Here is a 25,042-nt window from a genome sequence, read left to right on the forward strand (position 1 = left end):
TTTAAATCAAATCCACCCTGATTATAATGCTGTATAGATACCCCACCCAATCCTTACAAAGAGTAGCCTTTCACAAGCTTTCATCCCTTAAAAGCAAACACTGATAATATTTTTAACCGCCAAGGAATTTCACCGAAGATGGACTTTGTGCCTTAGCAGTTTATCAAATGAAACTCTGCTACACGAGTCCGCTCTTTAATAAGCATATCTACACGGGGCAGTATTTTCAGGACAATGCTAATAAATTTGATATAAAGTTGAAAATAAATGCTATCCTTTCCAGAAAATAAAACACAAATAATGACAAGTTACATAACATCAGAAATGCCAATTGCTATCCGCTTAGGCGAGTAAGGCAACACATAACATGTTTAAATTACAGTGGTACCTCGGGTTAAGAACTTAATTCATTCTGGAGGTCCATTCTTAACCTGAAACTGTTCTTAACCTGAAGCACCACTTTAGCTAATGGGGCCTCCCACTGTTGCCGCCGCCCCGCCACCGCGCGATTTCTGTTCTCATCCTGAAGCAAAGTTCTTAACCTGGGGTACTCTTTCTGGCTTAGCGGAGTCTGTAACCTGAAACGTCTATAACCCAAGGTACCACTGTATAACTGATAAATTGTCAGAAGAAAGAAATTTATTTTAAAAATGGGCTTTAAGTAACCAGCCTGTGACTTTATGGTTTCAGCTTGCGGTGTGCTGCCAGATTTGATATACTGTACCTTTAAAATTTCTTACATTGATCCTAATTATTTGTTATTTGATACATCTGTGAATAACCTTATAAGTTCTATACATTGGTTTTATCAGCATCAGCTAGCTACACTGGTTAGTAAGCACTGATCCCCAAGAATTATATTTACCTGTATGGATATTCTAAAAAAAATTACTTGGTGTGTATTCCTAATTTATTGTTTATTCGTTATTTAATATACAGGTTGCTTCAGCACTATTTGAAATGTTAGCTCATTACATTGACTACTCTTTGGTGATGGACTGATATCTATTTTATTTGGAAATTGTAAATTTGGGGTGACATTCTACTATTAATAAATGCATTTATTACATTCATTAACCACGTGTTGTGGCTGTATTGGAGTAGACAAGTAAGGAAACACACATGATGTTTAAATTATACAACCGATAATCTGGTTTTCGTGTTGGTTTTATGCAAGTGGTTTTTAATGTGAAGCGCCCCGAGAGCTTCAGGGATGGGGCGGTGCAGAAATAAAAGAAATAATAAATAATAACAAACACAACGCCACACACTGTCCATCAGCATGCAGGGGGGCAGCCGCGTTGGTCGGACACAGTCGGAATAAATAAATAAAAAATGGTCCAGCAGCGCCTTTGAGACAAACAAAGTTTGTTCTTGGTATAAGCTTTCGTGTGCATGCACCCTTCTTCAGATACACGGAAACAGAAGTCCCCAGACTCTTATATATAGTGGGAGGGTGGGGTGGGGTTTTTCTCAGAAGGGTAGTAGGAGATGAGTGATTTTATGGTTCCCAAACGGAAGCGTAGTAGGACTACAGACATGCGCCTCCATGACTGACTTTTTCTTAATCCTTGTATTCATTGATAATAACACTTGGCTGTCGTGCGCAGGCAGACTTCTTCAGATACACTGAACCAGAAGTCCCCAGACCCTGATATATAGAAGGAGGGTGGGGTGGGGTATTTCTCGGAAGGATAGTAGGAGATGAGTAATTTTATGGTTCCGGAGCCCCATTCACAACCTGAGCAGAATGCAACCCACGTCTGCGTGTGTTTAGTGATTCGCCGCTTCTGCGCATGATGTCATTTTGAGCATCTGCGCATGCACAAGCGGAGAAACCCGGAAGTAACCCTTTCCGGTACTTCTGGGTTGCCGTGGGACGCAACCTGAAAACGCTCAACCTGAAGCGTCTTTAACCTGAGGTATGACTGTATTAGAACCAAATCAGTCATTTTTTATGTAACTGTAAAAACTACTCTGAAAATTTATTATTTTTGAAAAATGAAAATCCTTATTTCCTGATGAATAGCCTTTGGACTCGAATAGAAAACTATCTTTAGAAAGATGTTTCCTCCAAAAGCATTTTATTTTAAAAATCTGATTTAATTTTTTTAAAAAATCCGATTTAAATAAAAAAAATCTTTTTTGACATATATATATCTTTTTTGACATATATATATTTAAATCATTGCTTTTTATCCACCCTGATCTGTTCCATTCGCAGGCATAGGTCATGTATAAGTTAACAGTACATAGTCAAAATGATTACTAAGAAACGCTTCCGCAGATATACTGACTTACTTTGAAAATCTCCTTATGGGGCTAGGAGTTGGGCTTGGAGGCAATCCATTACTACACACAAACATTTGCAGGGAGGGAGAGAAGCATTGCTAGGAAAGACAAGCACAGCATTGAAAAGCACCTGAAATGTTTCTGTCGTTAGAAATAAGAAGTTTTATCAACATATCAACACCAGCGAAATTAACTGAAATGCATAAAACAAGGAATCGTTGTTGGAAACGTAAAGAAAAGGAAGGTATTTTTAAACTGTATGTGGTGGGTCTGTAAGGAGGTGAAAGCTTTCTGGGAAATGATTTATAATGAACTTTTAAAAAATGTTAAAATATATATTTATTTAAAAAAACAAACCAAGAAGCCTTCTTACTAGGCATTGTAGGTAATGAAATACATAAGCAAGATAAAAAACTGTTTTTATCTGCAAGAACTGCAGCAAGAATATTATTAGCCCAACGTTGGAAGCATACAAGAGATCCCAACGAAAGAAGAGGGGCAGACGAAATTAATGGACTATGGCAAGCTGGCGAAACTTGCAGGGAAAATTCGGAACCAGCAAGACCAGACTTTCCTGAAATATTGGAATAAATTTACAGAATACTTGAAAGACAATTGTAAAAAACTAACTTTGCTAGGAGGGTTGCCAGAAGTTTTGTAAGGTGGACTTTATCCATTATTACAAAGTGTAAAATGGTTGATTTATAATTAGGATTTAATAGTACCGTATTTTTCCGTCTATAGGACTAGGTTTCCCCCCTAAAAATAGTGTCCAAAATTGAGGGGCATCTTATACATGGGGGCCATCTCCTGCCATTTTCTTAAATCTGAGTCCCTAAAAAGAGGGGGCATCTTATACATGGGGGTGCCTTATAGACAGAAAAATACGGTAATTTAAAAACGGTCAATTTACAATTTGGATTTAATAGTACTGTATTTTTCTGCCTAGGGACGCGGGTGGTGCTGTGGGTAAAACCTCAGTGCCTAGGACTTGCCGATCGTATGGTCGGCGGTTCGAAACCCCGTGGCGGGGTGAGCTCCCGTCGTTCGGTCCCAGCTCCTGCCCACCTAGCAGTTCGAAAGCACTCTTAAGTGCAAGTAGATAAATAGGGACCACTTTATAGCGGGAAGGTAAACGGCGTTTCCGTGTGCTGCGCTGGTGCTGGCTCGCCAGCTGCAGCTTCGTCACGCTGGCCATGTGACCCGGAAGTGTCTTCGGACGGCGCCGGCTCAAGGCCTCTAGAGCAAGATGAGCACGCAACCCTAGAGTCGGACACAACTGGCCCGTACGGGCAGGGGTACCTTTACCTTTATTTTTCTGCCTATAAGATGCCCCCATGTAGGAAATACCCCCTATTTTGGGGAAATGCAATTTAAGAAAATGGGGGGAAGACGTATCTGTGTATAAGACGCCCCCAAATTTTTGACATTATTTTTTATGGGGGGGGGGCTAGTCTTATACACAGAAAACCATTAGTCAAGGAGGAGGGAAGTCTCCGGCTGTTTTAGCCAAATGTTTTCTATGTTATATATAAGTTGAATGCTATGTTTAAAATGTTTACAAAAAACTAATAAAAATGATAGGAAAACATATTGCAAAATATTTATCCCTCCAGTTCTGGACAGAAGCAACCAGAAGGGTTGGTGTCCACAGCCCTCTCTGAAGATTATGAATGAGCTTATCGGTCCAAAAGATCTGAGGACTCCCAAAGACCACTAAATATCATTTAGTTCCCGTATAACAGGCACGTCCAACAGGTAGATCACGATCTACTAGTAGATCGTGGGGTGTTCCTGGTCGATCTCTGGTCCCTCAGGGATCTCCCCCCCCCACAATAAAATAAGCTCAACTACTGCATCCTCAAAAAAGCTCAACCACTCTGGCTTCCTAAGAAAAGCTGAACAACTTTGCCTTCCCCAAAAAAGATCAGCCACTTTTGCTCCCTAGCAAAAAAGTGGGCCATCAAATTAAGTTCCACTATCGGACTGTGGATTCAGGACCCTACACTGTGTTTTATATAATCAAGTTTTGATCATGTTCTGTGTATCTCGCAATGCTCATTCAGTTCCATTCATTCATCTATTCAATTCCATTCATTCGTATATTCTGTTCCCTTCATTCATATATTCCATTCCCTTCATTGATATATTCCGTTTCCTTCATTCATATATTCCGTCTCCTTCATTCATTTGCTTCCGGGGGGGGGGGGGGAGAAGCTCCACAACTTTGATCCACCCAACAACAATGGGTAGATCCCGGCCAGTTTTTTTTTTTTTATACTGTGAGTAGATCGCAGTCTATCGGGAATTGGATGTCCCTGCACTATCGGACTGCGGATTCAGGACCCTCAACTGTGTATTATATATAAGTGACCTTTGATTATGTTCTGTGTGAATCGCAACGCTCGTTCTGTTCTGTTCATTCATATATACTGTTCCATTCATTCATATATTCCGTTCCATTCATTCATATATTCCGTCTCCTTCATTCATTTGCTTCCAGGGGAAAAGGTCAACCACTTTGGCTTCCCAAAAAAAAAAGCTCCACAACTTTGATCCATCCAACGACAATGGGTAGATCCCGGCCAGTTTTTTTTATACTGCGAGAGTAGATCGCAGTCTATCAGGAGTTGGGCGTCCCTGCTGTATAGAAAAGTCTTCCCACACTGCCACCTCCCTTGCGACTCCTAAACTGAGGAAGCTCTCTGGCGTACCTTTCCAATCCCCCTCGTGGGCGAAGGTGCCGGAGAGATGGGAATGAAGTCTATCCTCTTTGGAGACGAGGATTTTTCCGATTTGTCCAAGTCGTTGTCACTCTGAGAACACAAAAGGGTCATGTTGACAGCCTCATGGGGCTGCGCTGCAAAAATCTCAATGAAAAAGAGCACAGCCAATCACTTCATTCCCCACTCTAAGCTCACTGGTTAAATTAAATTAAATTAAAATATTAAACATCTGTAAAAAGATTACCAGGCTCAAGCTTTCTTCCCATGATTGGCTTATCTGCATTGCTGTTTGGACTTCCCTAAAACACAAAAAGGCTCATCAGTGGTGACAAGAGAACACAGTCGCTTCTTCTTCTTCTTTTTTACAGCAACTGCATACAACAACTATACTTTGCAAAGGCATATGTGGAACATTACAAAGAACAAGTTCATTTTCTGCAAGTACTGCTTCTTAAAGTTGTCGCGTCTGACACTTGTATTTGTAAAACATACATGGAACACAAAAAGCTTTTATTTGGACATTACCTTTAAAAAAACTGATTCATTTGTACATACGTGGAACACAAAGGCTTCTATTTGGACATTACGTATATAAGAACTGATCTATTTGTATTTCCCGTTCTAAATGTTGGTCCTTAATTGCTTCTACTCAATTAGATAATGTGAAAAGAGTTATATTTATATGATGTATAAATAATTTATATAGTTAAACACAGCCAGTCACGTTGTGGGTATATTTGCTCCTTTTTTTTAAGACAGCAGTTCAGTTGCGCCTACCTTTCATGTGCCGCTTCTCTGTTCATCAAATCCACTCCTTCCTCCTGGAGTACAAGAATTCACAGCTTAGTTCTTAATGACTTCCTGCTCTGCAAAATATCACTTCCTATATCAACCATATATCCTATATCAGGCATTGGCCAACTTGGCCCTCCAGATGTTTTGGACTTCAATTCCCATCATCCCTGTCCACTGGTCCTGTTAGCTAGGGATCATGGGAGTTGTAGGCCAAAACATCTGGAGGGCTGCAGGTTGGGGATGCCTGTTTTGGGACTACAACTCCCATCATCCCTAGCTAACAGGACCAGAGGTCAGGGATGATGGGAGCTGTAGTCCCAAAACATCTGGAGGGCCAAGTTTGGCCACCACTGCTACATCCTATACAGCCTTGTGCAAATGAATTGAAACAAAGAATATTTTCTATCTCACTCGCTATCTGGAGGGCCGAGTTGGCCGATGCCTGTCCTATATCAGCATAATCTGATATATCTTATATCATAGGTAGGCAAACTAAGGCTCGGCGGGCGGATCCGGCCCAATCGCCTTCTCAATCCAGCCCGCGGACGGTCCGGGAATCAGCGTGTTTTTACATGAGTAGAATGTGCCTTTTTATTTAAAATGCATCACGGGGTTATTTGTGGGGCATAGGAATTTGTTCATTTTAAAAAAAAATTATAGTCCAGCCCCCCACAAGGTCTGAGGGACAGTGGACCGGCCCCCTGCTGAAAAAGTTTGCTGACCCCTGTAATATCCTATATATCCTATATCAACAGAATCTGATAAATCCTATATCCCAGTGATGGCCAAACTTGGCCATCCAGCTGTTTTGGGAATACAACTCCCATCATCCCAAGCTAACAGGACCAGTGGTCAGGGATGATGGGAATTGTAGTCCCAAAACAGCTGGAGGGCCATGTTTGGCCACCACTGCTACATCCTATACAGCCTTGTGCAAATGAATTGAAACAAAGAACATTTTCTATCTCACTCGCTATCCTGTACTCAAAACAAACATGAAAAGCCAGTTGGTCATTGTGGTGCCGGAAGCCTGCAGCCAATAGGAGGAACGATGAGCTCGCCACAATCTATTGAGGTTCTACGAAAGAGAGTTATTCCAGAGCTGAGAAAGAGGTATCCTGACGGTACTGAGATATTGCAGCAGGACCTAGCTCCCTGTCACATATTGAAAGCGGCGAAGAAATTCACGACAGAGCAGCAAAGACAGATACTTGATTAGCCAGGAAATTCCCCCGACAATCCCATGGAGAATTGGTGGGCTATATGCAGAAAGTCGCCTCTGCGCTGTAAGACTGCGCAGCTATGCAGAAGCTCGAGTGTGATGCAGGGATCTGAAAATCAACAGCATGGGTAGGCAAACTATGGCCCTGGGGCCGGATCTGGCCCAATCGCCTTTTCAATCTGGCCTGCAGACGGTCCAGGAATCAGCATGTTCTGTAACCTGAAGCGTATGTAACCTGAGGTCCCACTGTGTAAGACTATTTTGGGGGAATCAGATTTAAGAAAATGGGTGGAAGATATATCCACGTATAAGACGCCCCCCTATTTTTTTTTTTTGGGGGGGGAACCTAGTCTTATACACGGAAAAAATACATAAATTTGCACCAGGGTGTATCAGCAGAATTGCATGGTGCAGCCAAACTGTACCATCACAGACAATAAGGTAATACAGTGGTACCTTGGGTTACAGACACTTCAGGTTACAAACGCTTCAGGTTACAGACTCTGCTAACCCAGAAATAGTGCTTCAGGTTAAGAACTTTGCTTCAGGATGAGAACAGAAATTGTGCTCCGGCAGCGCGGTAGCAGCAGGAGGCCCCATTAGCTAAAGTGGTGCTTCAGGTTAAGAACAGTTTCAGGTTAAGAACGGACCTCCGGAACGAATTAAGTACTTAACCCGAGGTACCACTGTATGCGTTTGAATATAAATAACCGCGTAGATGCACACAAAACATAAATGTTATCAGGAAGATACATTTTCCCCCAACATGCTCGTTTTCTGTCTGCAGGAAGCTTTCAAACCTGGAAGCTCACATCTTGACCCTCTGAAGCAGCAGAAACCAGCACCGACCCTCCCTGCCAGCAGTCTCACCAGAGTGGTGCATGCTCTGGTTATCTCCCGCTTGGACTACTGCAGTGATGGCCAAACTTGGCCCTCCAGCTGTTTGGGGACTACAACTCCCATCATCCCCGACCACTGGTTCTGTGAGCTAGGGGTGATGGGAGTTGTAGTCCCAAAACAGCTGGAGGGGGCCAAATTTGGCCATCACTGGACTACTGCAACCATAGACGCCGACTCCATGGGGCCTGAGGGGGCCCGAGCCCCCTCAAAAATTCGTTTGGGGGGCTCCGCCCCCCCCAATAATTTAAGAAAATTATTAGTTATATTATGCTTTGTAAAATCACAAAATTATGTTGGTATTTTTTATTTTCCTTGTTTGACGATAGTTACCTTTTAAAATACATTCAGTAATGAGTTAAAACAAATAATTATTACGGTAGTAAGCAGGTTAACTGAAAAGAGTGGTGTGAATCATGATAGTGTTACAGTGCTGCGGGCACACTTAGAATTTGTCCCGGTGCGCGAACCTTCGTGTAAAGTCTGGCGGGCCAGCGCTGCGGCCACGGCGACATCAAAAGGACTGGAGCAGAAGCGCCTGGAATCCTCCACCTCGCGTCGCCTTGACGCTTCGAGACATTACGACGCCGCGGCTATATAAAGCCCACCCTGCTGGCGCAGTCATTCAGTGTGGATAGTTTCGTTCAGTGCATGCTGCAGACGTGTTTAGCGTACAGCAATATTTTATGTTTTATTCTTTTAATGATAGTTTAGGATTTATTTAAATATCATTTCAGTCTTTTCAGAGCTATATATTCACTGCTCTGTAATAGTCTATAAGCATAATTATTACTGTAAATTAAATTAGCTTTTTACGAAAATACCGTGCGTGTTTATGTTGTTTCTTTTTTCAAAGCCAAAAAGTGTTTCAGGCTTGTCGAGTTTCCCGGAGTGTGGAGTTATAGAGAGTCGAGTTTTTGGGGTTCTAATGTTGATCATATGACTCTAAAATACTTTAAAAAAACTTTAAAACTCACTAATTTTCATCTAAAATTTAGAAAACTTCCCGGGGCAGGACCCCGGTATGGGCCCCCCCAATATTTTTTATAAGTCGGCGCCCCTGACTGCAACATGCTCTACGTGGGGCTACCTTTGATGGTGACCTGGAAACTGCAATTAATTCAGAATGCGGCAGCTAGACTGGGGACTGGGAGAAGCCGCCGAGACCACATAACACTTGTCCTGAAAGACCTGTATAGGCTCCTGGGGCGTTTTTGGGCACAATTCCAAGTGTCGGTGCAGACCTTGAAAGCCCTCAACGGCGCAGTACAGGAAACTTTACTCTAGTTGTCAATATTAAGAGGATTCCAGCAAGGAAGCCTGCCCACCCCGAACTCACCTGCCCCTTCTTCCAGGCATAGGCAAACTCGGCCCTCCAGAGGTTTTCGGACTACAACTCCCATCATCCCTGACCACTGGTCCTGTTAGCTAGGGATGATGGGAGTTGTCGTCCCAAAACAGCTGGAGGGCCAAGTTTGCCTATGCCTGTTTTATTATGTTTTTAGTGTTCTGTTGGAAGCCGCCCAGGGTGGCTGGGGAAACCCAGCCAGATGGGCACAGTAGAAATACATTATTATTATTTAAATTTTATTTTATATACAAACCAACAGGAAAACAGAAATATTTCACATCAATTACACCAATTACAAACATTAAAACACCCTTGTGACTTCCCTCCACCAACATTCACCTTCTTTTGTACAGTATTACTGTATTTCACATTGCAATTGATATCTTTGTTTCTTAACTCTCTTAACTTATTATTTATTCTTACTCGACTTTACAAGCATTAATCGAAACATATCAACATATTATTTTTTGAGCAGTGTCTGGACATATAATCTTCAAACAATTTCCATTATAGTCTTAATTTCTGCAAAACAATTGTTTTCTCTGAGTGCATGTTCTGGAAGTTGGGCAATAGGGGCAGTACAGGATTCCTATTGGTGTACCGACCTCCCCGCTGCACCAAGGATTCCCTGCCCAAGCTGCTTCAGGTCGTGGTGGATGTTCTCCTGGAGACACCTAGTTTGGTTGTCCTAGGGGATTTTAACATCCATGCCGACACGACCTTACAAGGGGCCGCTCGGGACTTCGTGGAAAGCATGACCTCCATTGGGCTGTCCCTGAATAAGTCTGGCCCAACTCATAGCCTTAGACCTGGTGTTCACCTCTATGGATGTTGGTGATCTGACACTAAGTAAAAGCGAAACCAAAGAAGTGCCATGGTCAGATCACTTCCTGGTGCAACTGGACTTCTCCGCGACCCTTCCCCTCTGCAGGGAGGCGGGACCGATTCAGATGGTCCGCCCCCGCCACTTAATGGATCCAAATGGTTTCCAGAGAGTGGTAGGGGATGCTTTATCCCATGTTGATGGCCTTTCAGCTGATTCCCTGGTGGCCCGCTGGAATGTGGAGTTAACCAGGGCTATTGACTGTTTGGCTCCAAAGCGCCCTCTCCGACTGCATGGAGCCCGGACAGCCCCGTGGTTTTCCACGGATCTGAGGACAATGAAACAATCGTTGAGATGGCTAGAGCGCCGGTGGCGGATAACCCATTCTGAATCTGACCGGACACGGGTTAGAGCTCAATGTCGAGCCTACCAAGTGGCGATAGCGACGGCGAAGAAGACTTTCTTCACCGCCTCTATTGCATCTGCGGAAAACAGCAGCAGGAGACTCTTTCAGGTGGTTCGCAATTTAGCGGAACCACCTGCTCCATTGGGACCCAGTACAGGCCACATGATCTCCTGCAAAGACTTTGCAAAGTTTTTTGCAGATAAAGTCGCTCAGATTCGAGAAGAGGTAGACTCCACCGTGGGAACAGGGCCAGGGCGGGAGAGTGCTAGAGTCCTGTCTAGTCAAGTTGTGTGGGATCAATTCCAATCTGTTACCTCCGAGGATGTGGACAGGCTGCTTGGACGAGTGAAACCAACCTTGATCCTTGCCCATCCTGGCTTATAAAAGCTAGCCGGGAAGGACTGGGCGATGGGCTTCGTGGGGTGGTGAATGCTTCCCTCCGTGAGGGAGCCTTCCCAGACTCACTGAAAGAGGCGGTTATTAAACCGCTTCTTAAAAAACCATCTTTAGATGCGGCCACGATAGCCAACTATCGCCCAGTCTCAAATCTTCCATTCTTGGGCAAGGTGATTGAGCGAGTGGTTGCTGAACAACTCCAGGCACGCCTGGAAGAAGCGGACCATTTGGATCCCTTCCAGTCAGGATTCAGGCCTCATCATGGGACTGAAACTGCCTTGGTCGCACTGGTTGATGATCTCCGGCGGGCTAGGGACAAAGGTGAGAGCTGTTTCCCAGTTCTGCTGGATCTCTCAGCGGCGTTTGATACCATTGACCATAACATCCTTCTGGACCATCTAGAGGGGCTGGGAGCTGGGGGCACTGTTATACAGTGGTTCCGCTCCTTCCTCCTGGGCCGTGTTCAGAAAGTGGTGGGGGGGGATGAGTGTTCAGACCCCTGGGCCCTCACTTGTGGGGTGCCTCAGGGTTCTGTCCTCTCCCCCATGCTTTTCAACATCTACATGAAGCCGCTGGGAGAGATCATCTGGGGATTTGGGCTGGGTGTTCATCAGTATGCTGATGATACCCAGCTCTACCTCTCTTTCAAATCAGAACCAGTGAAGGCAGTGAAGGTCCTGTGTGAGTGCCTGGAGGCAGTTGGAGGTTGGATGGCGGCTAACAGATTGAGGTTGAATCCTGACAAGACAGAAGTACTGTTTGTTTGTTTTTATAAAATTTTTATTTGATTTTCTGCTTTTATAAAGACAAACCATACACAAAGAAAAAACAAAAGACAAAGACATGTATAAAATCAGCAAATCCCCGTTTCATAACCTTGTTCCCTGACTTCCCCCCACCTCCCCTCGTGCATCCCAGTTTCAAAATTATATCAGCAAGTTAATATTTCTCCTCTTAACAATCTTATTCATCTTATTTCCTTTTTTATAATAAAAATTGATTTTCATAAGTTGGACTTAAGTTCTCTTCCATCGATTTTCATTTTATCTTAATTAGTAGTCATCTTAACCAAACCTAAAAATCTTGTGAGTTTTTAAGAGTCTCTTCTTCCCTCCCTCCCATCCCCGGTTTTTGTCCCTTCCCAATAAAAATCCAAATTCGAGATTCTCAGCCTGGGTTCCTCACGTCCGAGGCTTTCAAATCTCTTTCCGTCCCTCTCCGCCTGTCCTGTTGGTAGTCCTTTATGGCAGTCGTCAGATCTGGGAAAAGTTCTTTCACCATCAAAATGTATCCTCTTCCCACAAGAAGATTCAAAGGTAGCTGCTGAAGTATTTCCACAAAGTCTATCTCTTCCAAGTCTAAGTCCAAACGGAGGCCCCAATCATGTTTCTTTGTTTTAAATTCCTGTATTCCATTTTGTCTTGGGACCTCCTCCTTCTTCTTCTGTATCTTTCGCAGACTTGTGGTGGATATGTTCCCAGCGTCTCCTTGCTTATATTCCACAGATGTCAACTTTTGGTTGTTACTTCCCAGGATTACTTCTTCTTTTTCTTGTTGTTTAGTCTCTTCCAGCTCTGTAGATATTGTTTCCCAATCAGCTGTGGATTCTTTCTCATTGAGGTCCTCAATACAAAGAGCAGAGTTGCCTGTTCCCAAGGTCATAGTCTCAAGTTGTTTATTCATGGCCAAGCTCTGCTCTTGTAAGATTCCCACCAATTGAAACATCCTTTCGATTTCCACTAGTAACTTTCCTTCCACAGCCATTGTATCCATTGTAGTTTCACAGAATTCCCCCTAGGGGGAATCTGGTTACTTATTTGCCTTTTCACCAACAATCCTTTAACTGATTATTATTACTTTGTTTCCAACAGTTTTAGCTCAATTATAACTCGTCTTAGTCCAGAGGGATCTTAAATGACAATTTCTCACTTTAAACCGCCTGTTTGGCAGCTTTGACAGCTGTCAAACTCCGCAGCTCCAACGCAGGCACAAAGGCAGGACGTTCCCGAGCCCGGGAGGGGGGGTTGTTTAAAACAAAAGGAGGGTTTCCAAAACTCCACTCTCCAGCCCAAAATTTCCTTTAGTTAAATCTTGGAAGTTAGTGTCCTTTTTAACTCACCCCGCCAAGGGTAGGCTCTCCAGCTTAGCTCTTGAGTCGTTGCTTAGATCGTCTGCAAGGGGGGGGGGTGCGGACTTCCTTTTAGCACACCCCCCGGTCGTCTCCAATTTAAGGTGAATTTTTTAAAGTCCCAATCCGTCTTACTCACGGGTGATTCTTTCAGTCCAAATTTTCAAGGAAGGAAGTCAGCGCTCTCTGGTCATGGCTCGCGGCTTCGCTCTACCAAGGTAGTGATCGACTCTCAGTGCCACGCCACCCCCGTATCCCCTCCGCAGCCTTTAAAAAGGCTCTTTGCGAATCAGGGGGGGCGCTTAAGGCACCTGCCAAGTCTTCAGTCCGCAGGCTTCCGCGCCTGCGGTTTTTAAGGGTCCCCGCGTCGCCGGCGCGGCAAAGACCCATCCTCGGTAGAGCCGATTCCCTCCGCAGCTCGGAGGGAATCCGCCATTTCCAGATCGCGTCAACCCCGGAAGTCAAGACAGAAGTACTGTTTTTGGGGGGACAGGAGGCGGGCAGGTGTGGAGGATTCCCTGGTCCTGAATGGGGTAACTGTGCCCCTGAAGGACCAGGTGCGCAGCCTGGGAGTCATTTTGGACTCACAGCTGTCCATGGAGGCACAGGTCAAATCTGTGTCCAGGGCAGCTGTTTACCAGCTCCATCTGGTACGCAGGCTGAGACCCTATCTACCCGCAGACTGTCTTGCCAGAGTGGTGCATGCTCTGGTTATCTCCCGCTTGGACTTCTGCAATGCACTCTATGTGGGGCTACCTTTGAAGGTGACCCAGAAACTACAACTAATCCAGAACGTGGCAGCTACTGGTGACTGGGAGCGGCCGCAGAGACCACATAACACCGGTCTTGAAAGACCTACATTGGCTCCCAGTACGTTTCCGAGCACAATTCAAAGTGTTGGTGCTGACCTTTAAAGCCCTAAACGGCCTTGGTCCAGTATATCTGAAGGAGCGTCTCTACCTCTATCGTTCTACCTGTACACTGAGGTCCAGCACCGAGGGCCTTCTGGTGGTTCCCTCACTGCGAGAAGCCAAGTTACAGGGAACCAGGCAGAGGGCCTTCTCGGTAGTGGCGCCTTCCCTGTGGAACACCCTCCCACCAGATGTCAAAGAGAACAACAACTACCAGGCTTTTAGAAGACATCTGAAGGCAGCCCTGTTTCGGGAAGCTTTTAATGTTTGATGTATTATAGTATTTTAATATTCTTTTGGAAGCCGCCCAGAGCGGCTGGGGAAGCCCAGCCAGATGGGCGGGGTATAAATAATAAATTATTATTATTATTATTATTATCGTTATTATTATTTCTTCGAATAACCGAGATATTATTGAGACCAATTCCAAAGAACCTTTATATATGTTTGTACTTCGATGACAGCGCCTGTAGAAATGAAATGTTGCTTACCCTCCTGATCTGATGGAGTCGGCTGCTGGGAATACAAATTGTAGAGGAAGAGATCAGCTGTGGGAGAGAAGGAAGACAGAATTTTCAGAAGTTACCTTGCTTTGGTTGGGCTGAAAGCCAACACTCACTCAAGAACCTGGCATGCCACTTTGTAAAGAAGGGAAGATGAGCCGCTAATAAAAACTGCCCACAGAATTGTATAGTAAGAATGCCAGGGTGGATTAAAATCAATGATTTTTTTTAAATAAAAAAAAAATAAAATTTTAAAAATTTAAATAGGATTTTTAAAATATTTAAATCGGATTTTTTGGATTTACCATATTTTTCCATGTATAAGACTAGGGTTTTTTTACAAAAAAGATAGGTTTAAAATTGGGGCTCATCTTCTACACGGGTAGTGCTGAGGGGTGTTTGCTTAATTTGGAGTCCCCCAAAATAGGGGGTGTCTTATACATGGCATACGGTAAATCGGATTTTGAAAATAAAACGCTTTCGGAGGAAAAATCTTTGTCAAGATTTTCTATTTAAGTGACATTATAGTTCAAAGGCTATTCATCAGGAAATAAGGATTTGTTTAAAGTTTTTGTGTGCCCAGTCTCAAATCTTCCATTCTTGGGCAAGGTGATTGAGCGAGTGGTTGCTGAACAACTCCAGGCACGCCTGGAAGAAGCGGACCATTTGGATCCCTTCCAGTCAGGATTCAGGCCTCATCATGGGACTGAAACTGCCTTGGTCGCACTGGTTGATGATCTCCGGCGGACTAGGGACAAAGGTGAGAGCTGTTTCCTAGTTCTGCTGGATCTCTCAGCGGCGTTTGATACCATCGACCATAACATCCTACTGGACCGTCTTGAGGGGCTGGGAGCTGGGGGCACTGTTTATATGTACAGTGGTTCCGCTCCTTCCTCCTGGGCCTTGTTCAGAAAGTGGTGGTGGGGGATGAGTGTTCAGACCCCTGGGCCCTCACTTGTGGGGTGCCTCAGGGTTCTGTCCTCTCTCCCATGTTTTCAACATCTACATGACGCCGCTGGGAGAGATCATCAGGGGATTTGGGCTGGGTGTTCATCAGTATGCGGATGATGCCCAGCTCTACCTCTCTTTCAAATCAGAACCAGTGAAGGCAGTGAAGGTCCTGTTGGGAAACTGCCAGGGAGATATAGCCCTTCATGGCCCCAAGCCGGGTGCCGGACGTCCATCGATCTCCCGTAGACAGGCAGATCCAGCAGTTAGCGACACGAAGCCGTTCTGGAAACGGATTGCCACATTCCAGGCTTGTGTACACTTTTTATCAGCAGAAACTCAGCCAAAAGCTTGCACCGCAGAAGAGCATATTTACAGACTTTATTTAGGACATGAACAGAACAAAGAAAACACGTCCATTCTCAGTCAGCGTCTCTGACTAACTGGCAAAACCGAAAGGAATATCAGAACATAAACATCCTGTGAATAGGACATGCGCAGACTCTGATCCTCCCAAAGCCTGCTCCCTTTTAAGGTGGAACGGAAATATCCTAACATCCTCCCCCTTTCCGTGTAACCTGTTGTACCTGTGGTTCACCCAATTGCAACTTTTGTACATAAACCTTAAGTTGTTCTCTGTTAACAACCTTAGACAACAGATCAGCAGGAATTTCATTTCCTGGCATGTAGGACACCTGAATCAGTCCTTTCTGAATACACTCTCTTGCACGATGTAGCTTAATCTGCAAGTACTTGGTTCTCTGCTTGCAACTCTCGGAGTTCAGCAAAGCCAAACACGATCTATTGTCTTGATACACTTGTACAGGACATTTCACAGACACTCTGATGTCCTTAAACAGTTGCATCAACCATTCACAATCCATGAGTGAAAATGACAGAGCATTGAGTTCTGCTTCACAGGAACTTAGTCCCACTGTTGTCTGCTTCTTGCACAACCAGTCAAAGAGGCAGTGGTTGTACATGTAGCATACTCCAGAAGTGCTTGTACCATCTGTGGTGTCACTTCCAAAACTTGCATCTGCAAAGATTTCAAGACCTCCAGTCTTCTGACTGGTGAACCTCAGCCTGTAGTGCATAGTCCCTTTCAAATAGCGGGCTATGCGCTTCAGAGCTTTCCAATCCTGAACCGTAGGATTGTTAGCATGTCTGCTAAGCAGATTACAGCTTACAGCTATGTCAGGTCTTGAACATCTGGCAATGAAATTCAGCTTGCCTAGAATGCATCTGTACAGCGTTGTGTCAGAAAACGCTTCAGCAGTACTGTCTACCTGGTAACCTGTCACCATCGGTGTGTCTGCTGGGTTTGCATCAACCAAATTCAACCTGGTTAACACATCAGCAATTTTCTGTGTTTGGTGTACCAGAAAATTACCTGCTTGGTCCTTCTCCACCTGCAGAGAAAGATAGTTGGATACCTCACCAAGATCTTTCATGTCAAAGTGCTCCTTCAGCTGAGCTAGGGTGCTTTGGTAAAAAGCCTGATTCTTCCAAAACATCAGAAGATCATCAACAAAACATAAACAATACAGTTTGTTTTCCCCCTCCTCCTTGACAAACACACATGGATCAGCTTTGCCCTGGTGAAAACCTAGAGAAAGCAATGTCTCAGTGAGTTTTGTGTTCCAACACCTGGCACTCTGCTTGAGACCATATAAGGATTTCCGCAGTTTACAGACCATTCCCTTCTGTATCTCCATCCCATCAGGTGGAAGCATGTACAGCTCCTCCCCCAAAACCCCGTACAAAAAAGCTGTATTAATGTCATGGTGGGAAACATGCAGTTTCTCCTCCGCAGCGATCTTGAGCATCAGCCGAATGCTCTCATATTTGACTGTGGGAGAGTAGGTCTCGTGGTAATCCTGTCCTGGTACCTGTGAAAAACCTCTGGCAACCAATCTGGCTTTGTGTCTGACTACCTTGCCATTCTGGTCTGTCTTGGCCTTGAAGACCCAATTGCTGCCAACCAGTCTCATTCCTGGGACTACCAGTACCAGTTCCCAAGTTTGGTTCCTGTTCAAGGAATCAACTTCAGCCTTCATGGCATTAAGCCAAGGCTCAGCATCCTTAGAGGTTAACTCCTGAACCTCTTTGAAGCTTGAAGGTTCCCACACCTTCTCTGAGCTTCTAAGAACAGCAGTTGCTGTCTTAGCAAACTCATCAGCATACCTCTTTGGAGGTCTGCCTTTGGTCGCCCTTTCAGACCTACGTACTAGATGCAAGTCTTCTGGACTCATCTCCTCTTTCTTAGGAGAAAAATGACCAATGGTGAACAGTGGTTCTTCCAGTTCATTCTCAGACGCATCAGATGATCTGACTGAGGCCTTTGCGCTCTGGTAGTCTGCTGTGTCATCACTGTCACTGACACCAGCAGCAGCAGCAGCGCCGCCCACTGAACTGGAATCAGAACTCTGATCATCATCATCATCATCATCATCCTCATCCTCAGCAGCTTTCTCATCTTTAGCTGCTTGCTTGACATCACCTTCATCCTCCTCTGGGTAACTGGAAAATTCCCACATTTCCCCCCCACTTAGGATTGTACTCAACACTCCTTGTGAACTTAATGGACTTAGAGTCAGTCATCCACACCCTGTACGCACCTTTTTCGTACCCCATGAACAAACCATGTGCCCCACGCTTCCCAAGCTTGTTGGTTTGTTGTGTGCGTACCCACATGTCAGAACCAAAGATTTTCATGTGTTTGGTATTGGGTTTCTTGCCAAACATCTTCTCATAGGGGGTACAGCCAATGGGTGATGACAATCTGCGATTAACGGTATAAACCAAATTCCCCAGAGCCTCCCCCCAAAACTTATCAGGGAGATTGGCATCATGCAACAAGGTTTTTATTCCTTGCAGCAATGTCTGATTTGCTCTCTCCGCAAGCCCATTCATCCATGGCGATCTGGGCGTTGACATGTCATGCTGGATTCCCTTCTCAGTCAGGAAAGCTTCAAACTGCTGAGAAGTAAACTCCCCGCCCCGATCAGTAAAAAAACAAGAAATACGTTTACCGTGCACATTCTCCAACCAAGCACAGAATGCCTTAAACTTTGGAAACGCTTGCGATTTCTGTTCGAGCAAAAACACATGAATGTACCTGGAAAAAGAATCAATCAGAATCATGAAGTACCTTGCTCCTCCTATAGAGGGCGCTAGTGGCCCAACCAGGTCTGCATGCACTAGCTAGTAGGGCTTGGAGGCCTGCCTGCTACACTCCTTGCCTTTTGGAGCAACCTTCACCTTGTTCTCTGCACAAGATACACATTTCATAGAATCATAGAATCATAGAGTTGGAAGAGACCACAAGGGCCATCGAGTCCAACCCCCTGCCAAGCAGGAAACACCATCAGAGCACTCCTGACATATGGTTGTCAAGCCTCTGCTTAAAGACCTCCAAAGTAGGAGACTCCACCACACTCCTTGGCAGCAAATTCCACTGTCGAACAGCTCTTACTGTCAGGAAGTTCTTCCTAATGTTTAGGTGGAATCTTCTTTCTTGTAGTTTGGATCCATTGCTCCGTGTCCGCTTCTCTGGAGCAGCAGAAAACAACCTTTCTCCCTCCTCTATGTGACATCCTTTTATATATTTGAACATGGCTATCATATCACCCCTTAACCTCCTCTTCTCCAGGCTAAACATGCCCAGCTCCCTTAGCCGTTCCTCATAAGGCATCGTTTCCAGGCCTTTGACCATTTTGGTTGCCCTCCTCTGCACACGTTCCAGTTTGTCAGTGTCCTTCTTGAACTGTGGTGCCCAGAACTGGACATTTCATGTGAAATTTACAGGGTTTGATGTTCAAACCTTCAACCACCTCTGGCATCTTGGCCAGTGCCTTCCAAGAGAGGTGACAAAACCTTCGATGCGCATCGTGAATGCAACCTGCATGAAGAACTTTGTTAGTTTGTGCAACACAACAAGAATCAGCATTATTCACAACAGCAGTGTCATCATAAGTTATATGGAACAAACCATCCATAAACTTTGCATGCAAATAGTCCTCTTTGCCTTTACTGATGACACAGACGCTCCTCTTGAAGGAAATCTGAAAACCACGCCCAGTAAGCTGTGGGACGCTCAACAAGTTGCTCACCGCTCCTGGAACAAAAAGTACATTACTGATGGTAGTGTGCAGACTTGCAAGTTTCACAGTCCCTTCTCCTGCAATTTGCAACGTCCTTCCATCAGCCAGGTGGATCTCACCTTCCTGAGGCTTGAAGGAGATAAAGAGATGCCGATCCTTCGAGATGTGGTGGGTCGCACCTGAATCAATAATAAATCTGCCTTTGGCTGTTGGAGCAGTCTTTACAGCAAGCAAACCCTTGTTTTCCAGCGGCGCGGGCTTTTGCAGCTTGCCCCCCTGCTCCTGGCCAGCAGACTTGCCTTTAGCCTTTGGTGAAGCTGTGCCAGCAAGCAAAACCTTGCTTTCCACTGGCATGGGCTTTTGCAGCTTGCCCCCCTGCTTCTGGTCAGCAGACGTGCCTTTAGCCTTTGGTGAAGCAGTGCCAGCAAACATTGCTTTGTTTTTCCCTGGCGCGGGCTCTTCACCCTCCCTCTGCTCCTGGCCATCTGCAGACGCCTGCGTGTGTTTACCTTTGCCTTTCCGGCCTCTGCAAAGGCGATGGCCTTGGTTCCCATGAGAAACAGAGCTCTCAGCTGCCGACTCCTTGGCTCCCCCTGGAGGCTGGAATGCTGCCTGGGATGACGTGACGGTCAGCTCCCCCTGCAGCTTGCAACCGGTGCCCTCAGCATCCCTGCATTCACTCGCATTCTGGGAAACAGCTAGGACCTCCGATGCAGTCAAACTCTGGGCTGGGATTTTTGCCTTGTGAGCTTTCATCAAAGCATACCACATTCCACGTGCAGTGGTGTTGCCAGCCAGCGTCTTAATTTCCTCAAGAGATACGGATAAGACTATTACGTCTATCGCTTTCGAATCAGCAGTTTTCCATCTCTCTGTCAGAGGAACTGGGGGGGGCTCACTTACGGCATGCCACACCCTAAACTGACGCAGCAAACTTTCACACCATTTTGCCCAGGTTTCATAATTCTGCCCATCCAACTTAGGACACTGAGCATCTCCAGAAGCTTGGAAAAACTCCATTCCAGCTTTTACTTGAGCCGTGAGCCTATTTTGCCTTCAAAGGCTCCTTATCTTGGCAGCCATTAATCACGAAGCCTCTTTGGCGCAGCTCCCAGGCCAATTAAGCCTTGCCGGAGTTCAAAGGCTCCTTGCGAGGTAAACAGAAAAGCCAAAAGCCTCCCTCTTTTCTTTCGCTTTTCCCACCGTACCTCAAACGCAGTCTGTTGCAGCTTTACTCTCCTGTAGGTGCTGTGAATTCTGGGCCCATAACCTTGTTGTTGGGAAACTGCCAGGGAGATATAGCCCTTCATGGCCCCAAGCCAGGTGCCAGACGTCCATCGATCTCCCGTAGACAGGCAGATCCAGCAGTTAGCGACACAAAGCCTCTGGAAATTCCTAGCCACATTCCAGGCTTGTGTACACTTTTTATCAGCAGAAACTCAGCCAAAAGCTTGCACCGCAGAAGAGCAGAATTTATATTTACAGACTTTATTTAGGACATGGACAGAACAAAGAAAACACGTCCATTCTCAGTCAGCGTCTCTGACCAACCGGCAAAACCGAAAAGAATATCAGAACATAAACATCCTGTGAATAGGACATGCGCAGACTCTGATCCTCCCAAAGCCTGCTCCCTTTTAAGGTGGAACGGAAATATCCTAACAGGTCCGTCCTGTGTGAGTGCCTGGAGGCGGTTGGAGGTTGGATGGCGGCTAACAGATTGAGGTTGAATCCTGACAAGACAGAAGTACTGTTTTGGGGGGACAGGAGGCGGGCAGGTGTGGAGGATTCCCTGGTCCTGAATCGGGTAACTGTGCCCCTGAAGGACCAGGTACGCAGCCTGGTAGTCATTCTGGACTCACAGCTGTCCATGGAGGTGTAAATCAATTCTGTGTCCAGGGCAGCTGTTTATCAGCTCCATCTGGTACACAGGCTGAGACCCTACCTGCGGCGGCCGCTCCCAGTCACCAGTCTAGCTAGCACATTCTGGATTAATTGTATTTTCTGGGTCACCTTCAAAGGTAGCCCCACATAGAGCGCATTGCAGTAGTCCAAGCAAGAGATAACCAGAGCATGCACCACTCTGGCGAGACAGTCCGTGGACAGGTAGGGTCTCAGCCTGCGTACCAGATGGAGCTGATAAACAGCTGCCCTGGACACAGAATAAACCTCACAATAATTTCATAATTATCTTTCAATGCATTTCTAATAGTTTAACCACATCAGTTAACAAACATGGATCCATATGCTACCATGTTATTGTTTTAGAGAAATAAATGTTTTAAATTGTGGTGAAGGAGATGATTTTTCTCCTTCCAATCAAGTACTGCAGAAAAGTTGTCCAAACAGGAACAATAATTTCATAATGATCTATGTGTTTCTGATAGTAGAATCAAATCAATAATTTTTGATGTTATGGTAAAAACTACTTTGAAAATTTATTCTTCCAAAAATGAAACCTTCCTCTGGTTTTCAATATGAAGAGGATGCCAGCAAGGTTGAGCCTTTCTGTAAATAAAGGATTTAAATCAAGTCTTACTGACTAGTGATTTAAATCGTGATTTAAATTGATTTGATTTAAATCAAATCAAATCCACCCTGTTAAAGTGTACCTTCAGTGTTCTGTTTTTATGAAGGGGATGCCAGCAAGGTTGAACCTTTCTGTACAAAGGGATTTAAATCAAGCGTTATGGACTAGTGCTTTAAATCGTGATTTAAATTGATTTGATTTAAATCAAATCCACCCTGAAGAACACTAATATTTCCACAGCTGTAACCTCCCCAGGACTATAGATTATGGTAGATATGCATTCCACCCATTTTAATGTAGGAAAAATACACTACCACTCAGCCTCTGCTCCAAGGCATGTGGCCCTGAAAACTCCTTATTTTTATAGCATTGAAAGAATATTCATTCTTCTTAAAAGGAAAGAGGAATGACAGTTTCTCTCATGCAGATCAAACTCCATCATATAATTCTTTATGTATGCTACAGCAGCAGCAAGAATTCTCATTGCAAAGCACTGGAAGACACAAGATCTACCCACCCTGGAAGAATGGCAAATGCAACTAATAGACTACATGGAAATGGCGGAAATGACTGGCAGAATTTGAGACCAGGGAGAAGAGCTCGTGGAAGAAGATTGGAGGAAATTTAAAACTTATTTACAGAAACATTGTAATTTTTTTGAATGCTGATGACGTTGAAATGAACTGAAGGGGTTCTAGCAACAAGGTAAAATGTAAGATGGGATTGATAATAGATAAGCTAAATTGAATATGAATTTGCTGAACCAAATTTTAAAAAAGGGCTACAAAAAAGGGAGGCGTGAGGAAGTCAGGAAAATAAGTTAACTAAAGATGAGAAATTAAAAAAAGAGGGAGTTTTGTTTTCTTTTATATGTGTTTTTTCTTTTTCTTTTTTGTGTTTAATGTTCGTATTTTTGTATTTTGTAATTTTGTATTTTTCTGTTTTTGTATTTTTCTGAACTTTTCTGTTGATAAAACTTAATAAAATATTATAAAAAAACAAACTCCATCATATAAATCTGTTGCAAAGGAAGGTAATATTGCCATATTTTTCGCTTTATAACACGCACCTGACCATAACACGCACATAGTTTTTAGAGGAGGAAAACAAGAAAAAAAATATTCTGAATGAAACAGTGGATGTATGATTTTTGTGCTTCATGCTATGGCCACAGACATGTGATTTGACGGTGAGTTTGGGGTAGCCCAATGCAAAAATCCTGAGAATCCATGTGGATCCGTGCTTTGTAACCACGTTTTAAGTGGGGAGGGAAGGAAAAACACAGAAGGGACAAGGAGCACGACAGGGGTGTGAGAAGAAGCTGGCTAACAATGCAGGAGAGGGATTTAACGGGAGGGAGGAAAGGAAAGCAAAAGTCCCCCCCCCCAAGCCAGCCCCCTCTCTCTATCTATAATAATTTTATTACGGCCGTAGGCCCATACAGATAAAAACAAGACATAAATAACAGCTTGTGCACGTGGGAAAAAACAGCCGCTAAAACACTACTATAACAATAAAATACTATAAGATGGAATGGCATACTACGCCTTAAATAGCTTGTGGTGCTCCCACCTGCATGTTTTCTGGCTGCCTGCGCTTCCCTAGAATGCTTCCCTGGGTGCAGCAGCAGAAGCACTGGAGCACGGAGAGGAGGCGGCGGCAGCAGCTGTCGGTTGCGCTTCTAGCTGACGGAACCTGAGCCGGGTGGGCTGGAGCCTGCGCGCAGGGTGACTAGGAAGGAATTAGCAGGGACTTCCCTGCTCTTTGTTGCATTTGTCTGCTACCAGTCTCCTTGCTTAGCATGTCTGCTTGCTGTGAGGTGATGTTGCCGCAGCCTGTGCTGAGCAACGGAAGGGGAAAGGATCGTGTCTGCCTGCTAATTCCTTCCTAGCTGCGTCACCTCACAGCAAGCAGACATGCTGAGCAAGGGGAATGGGCCATTGCTGGCCCAATCCGAGCAAACACATCAACCAAAAACAAAAGAGGGTGGGCAGTAAGACCCTGAGGCAGAGGGCAGGAAAGGAGTTCACTGCGGCTGTGCGCTCCCTGCCAGAAAGGGACAAGAACAAAAAGAGGAGAGCAGCGGCTGACTTTAATCGCCCAGTTAAAACCATACGCAGCGGGGAGCGCAAAACAAAATAGGAGTCGCAACTGAATCCTTAGGAAGGCGCTACAATAATTAGGCAAGGGGAACAGGGCTGATGAACAGACGGTAGCCTTGGGATGCTGTACAGATTGAGAGGCTCCACACACAAGGACACTCAAGCGCCCCCTTTAACCATGTGCTCTCCTGTGCAGCAACACGACTCACACGCCTCCACACACACACCAAAGTATGCCCGATACAGGAACCCCAGCAGCCTCCTCTCTGCAGCCTTCCCTCCTCTGTGACACGCGATCTGATTTTCGCCCCTGCACTTGGGCCAGCCGGCTCCAGGGCCCACACATTCGCTCAATAAGACGCACAGACATTTCCCCTTACTTTTGAGGAGGAAAAAAGTGCGTCTTATCGAGCGAAAAATACAGTACTCTAAATATTTTAACAATGATAGAACCTGAAAACACCTTCATTGGTGGCTAAGAAGAGTTGAAGCATTATTTATATGTGTAATTTCAGCTGCAAAACGTATTCTTCTCACTGTTCATCTGTTTATCTGGTGGAGATGATTGACACTTTAGCCTACCATGTAGAGATTGATACTAAAGCTAATTCAATCTTGGGGCAAAATTAGCTGAATTTATTCCTGCCATTGAAAATGCTATCAGCTTGCCTCTTTGCAAGACAGAAAATTGCAAGTTCCTCATCTTGCAAAAAGTCATGGAAAGAGGAAACAAAGTTTACTGCATGGTCAACAACTTCAATCCTAAAAGAAGCTCAACAGCTTTGGGGCAAAATCGTAAAAAAAGCACAACAACTTCAATCCTAAATAAAGCTCAACAACTTTGGGTTAAAATTGTAAAAAAAGCTCAGCAGCATCAATCCTAAAAAAAAGCTCTACAACTTCCAT

General features: G+C 44.8%; 1 protein-coding gene across 1 annotated transcript in view; it reads right to left on the reverse strand.

Annotated features, from left to right (window-relative positions):
* Window positions 1-25,042, reverse strand: part of LOC308577836 (PABIR family member 2-like) — a 38,705-nt gene that overhangs the window by 8,034 nt on the left and 5,629 nt on the right. Inside the window, 5 exon segments of the mRNA XM_081178233.1 lie at window positions 2,302-2,390; window positions 5,007-5,108; window positions 5,263-5,317; window positions 5,796-5,839; window positions 14,439-14,495. Coding sequence (XP_081034359.1) covers window positions 2,302-2,390; window positions 5,007-5,108; window positions 5,263-5,317; window positions 5,796-5,839; window positions 14,439-14,495 — 347 coding nt within the window.

The sequence above is a fragment of the Podarcis bocagei genome (genome assembly GCF_964188305.1).
Source record: "Podarcis bocagei genome assembly, chromosome: W".
Lineage (NCBI taxonomy): Eukaryota > Metazoa > Chordata > Lepidosauria > Squamata > Lacertidae > Podarcis > Podarcis bocagei.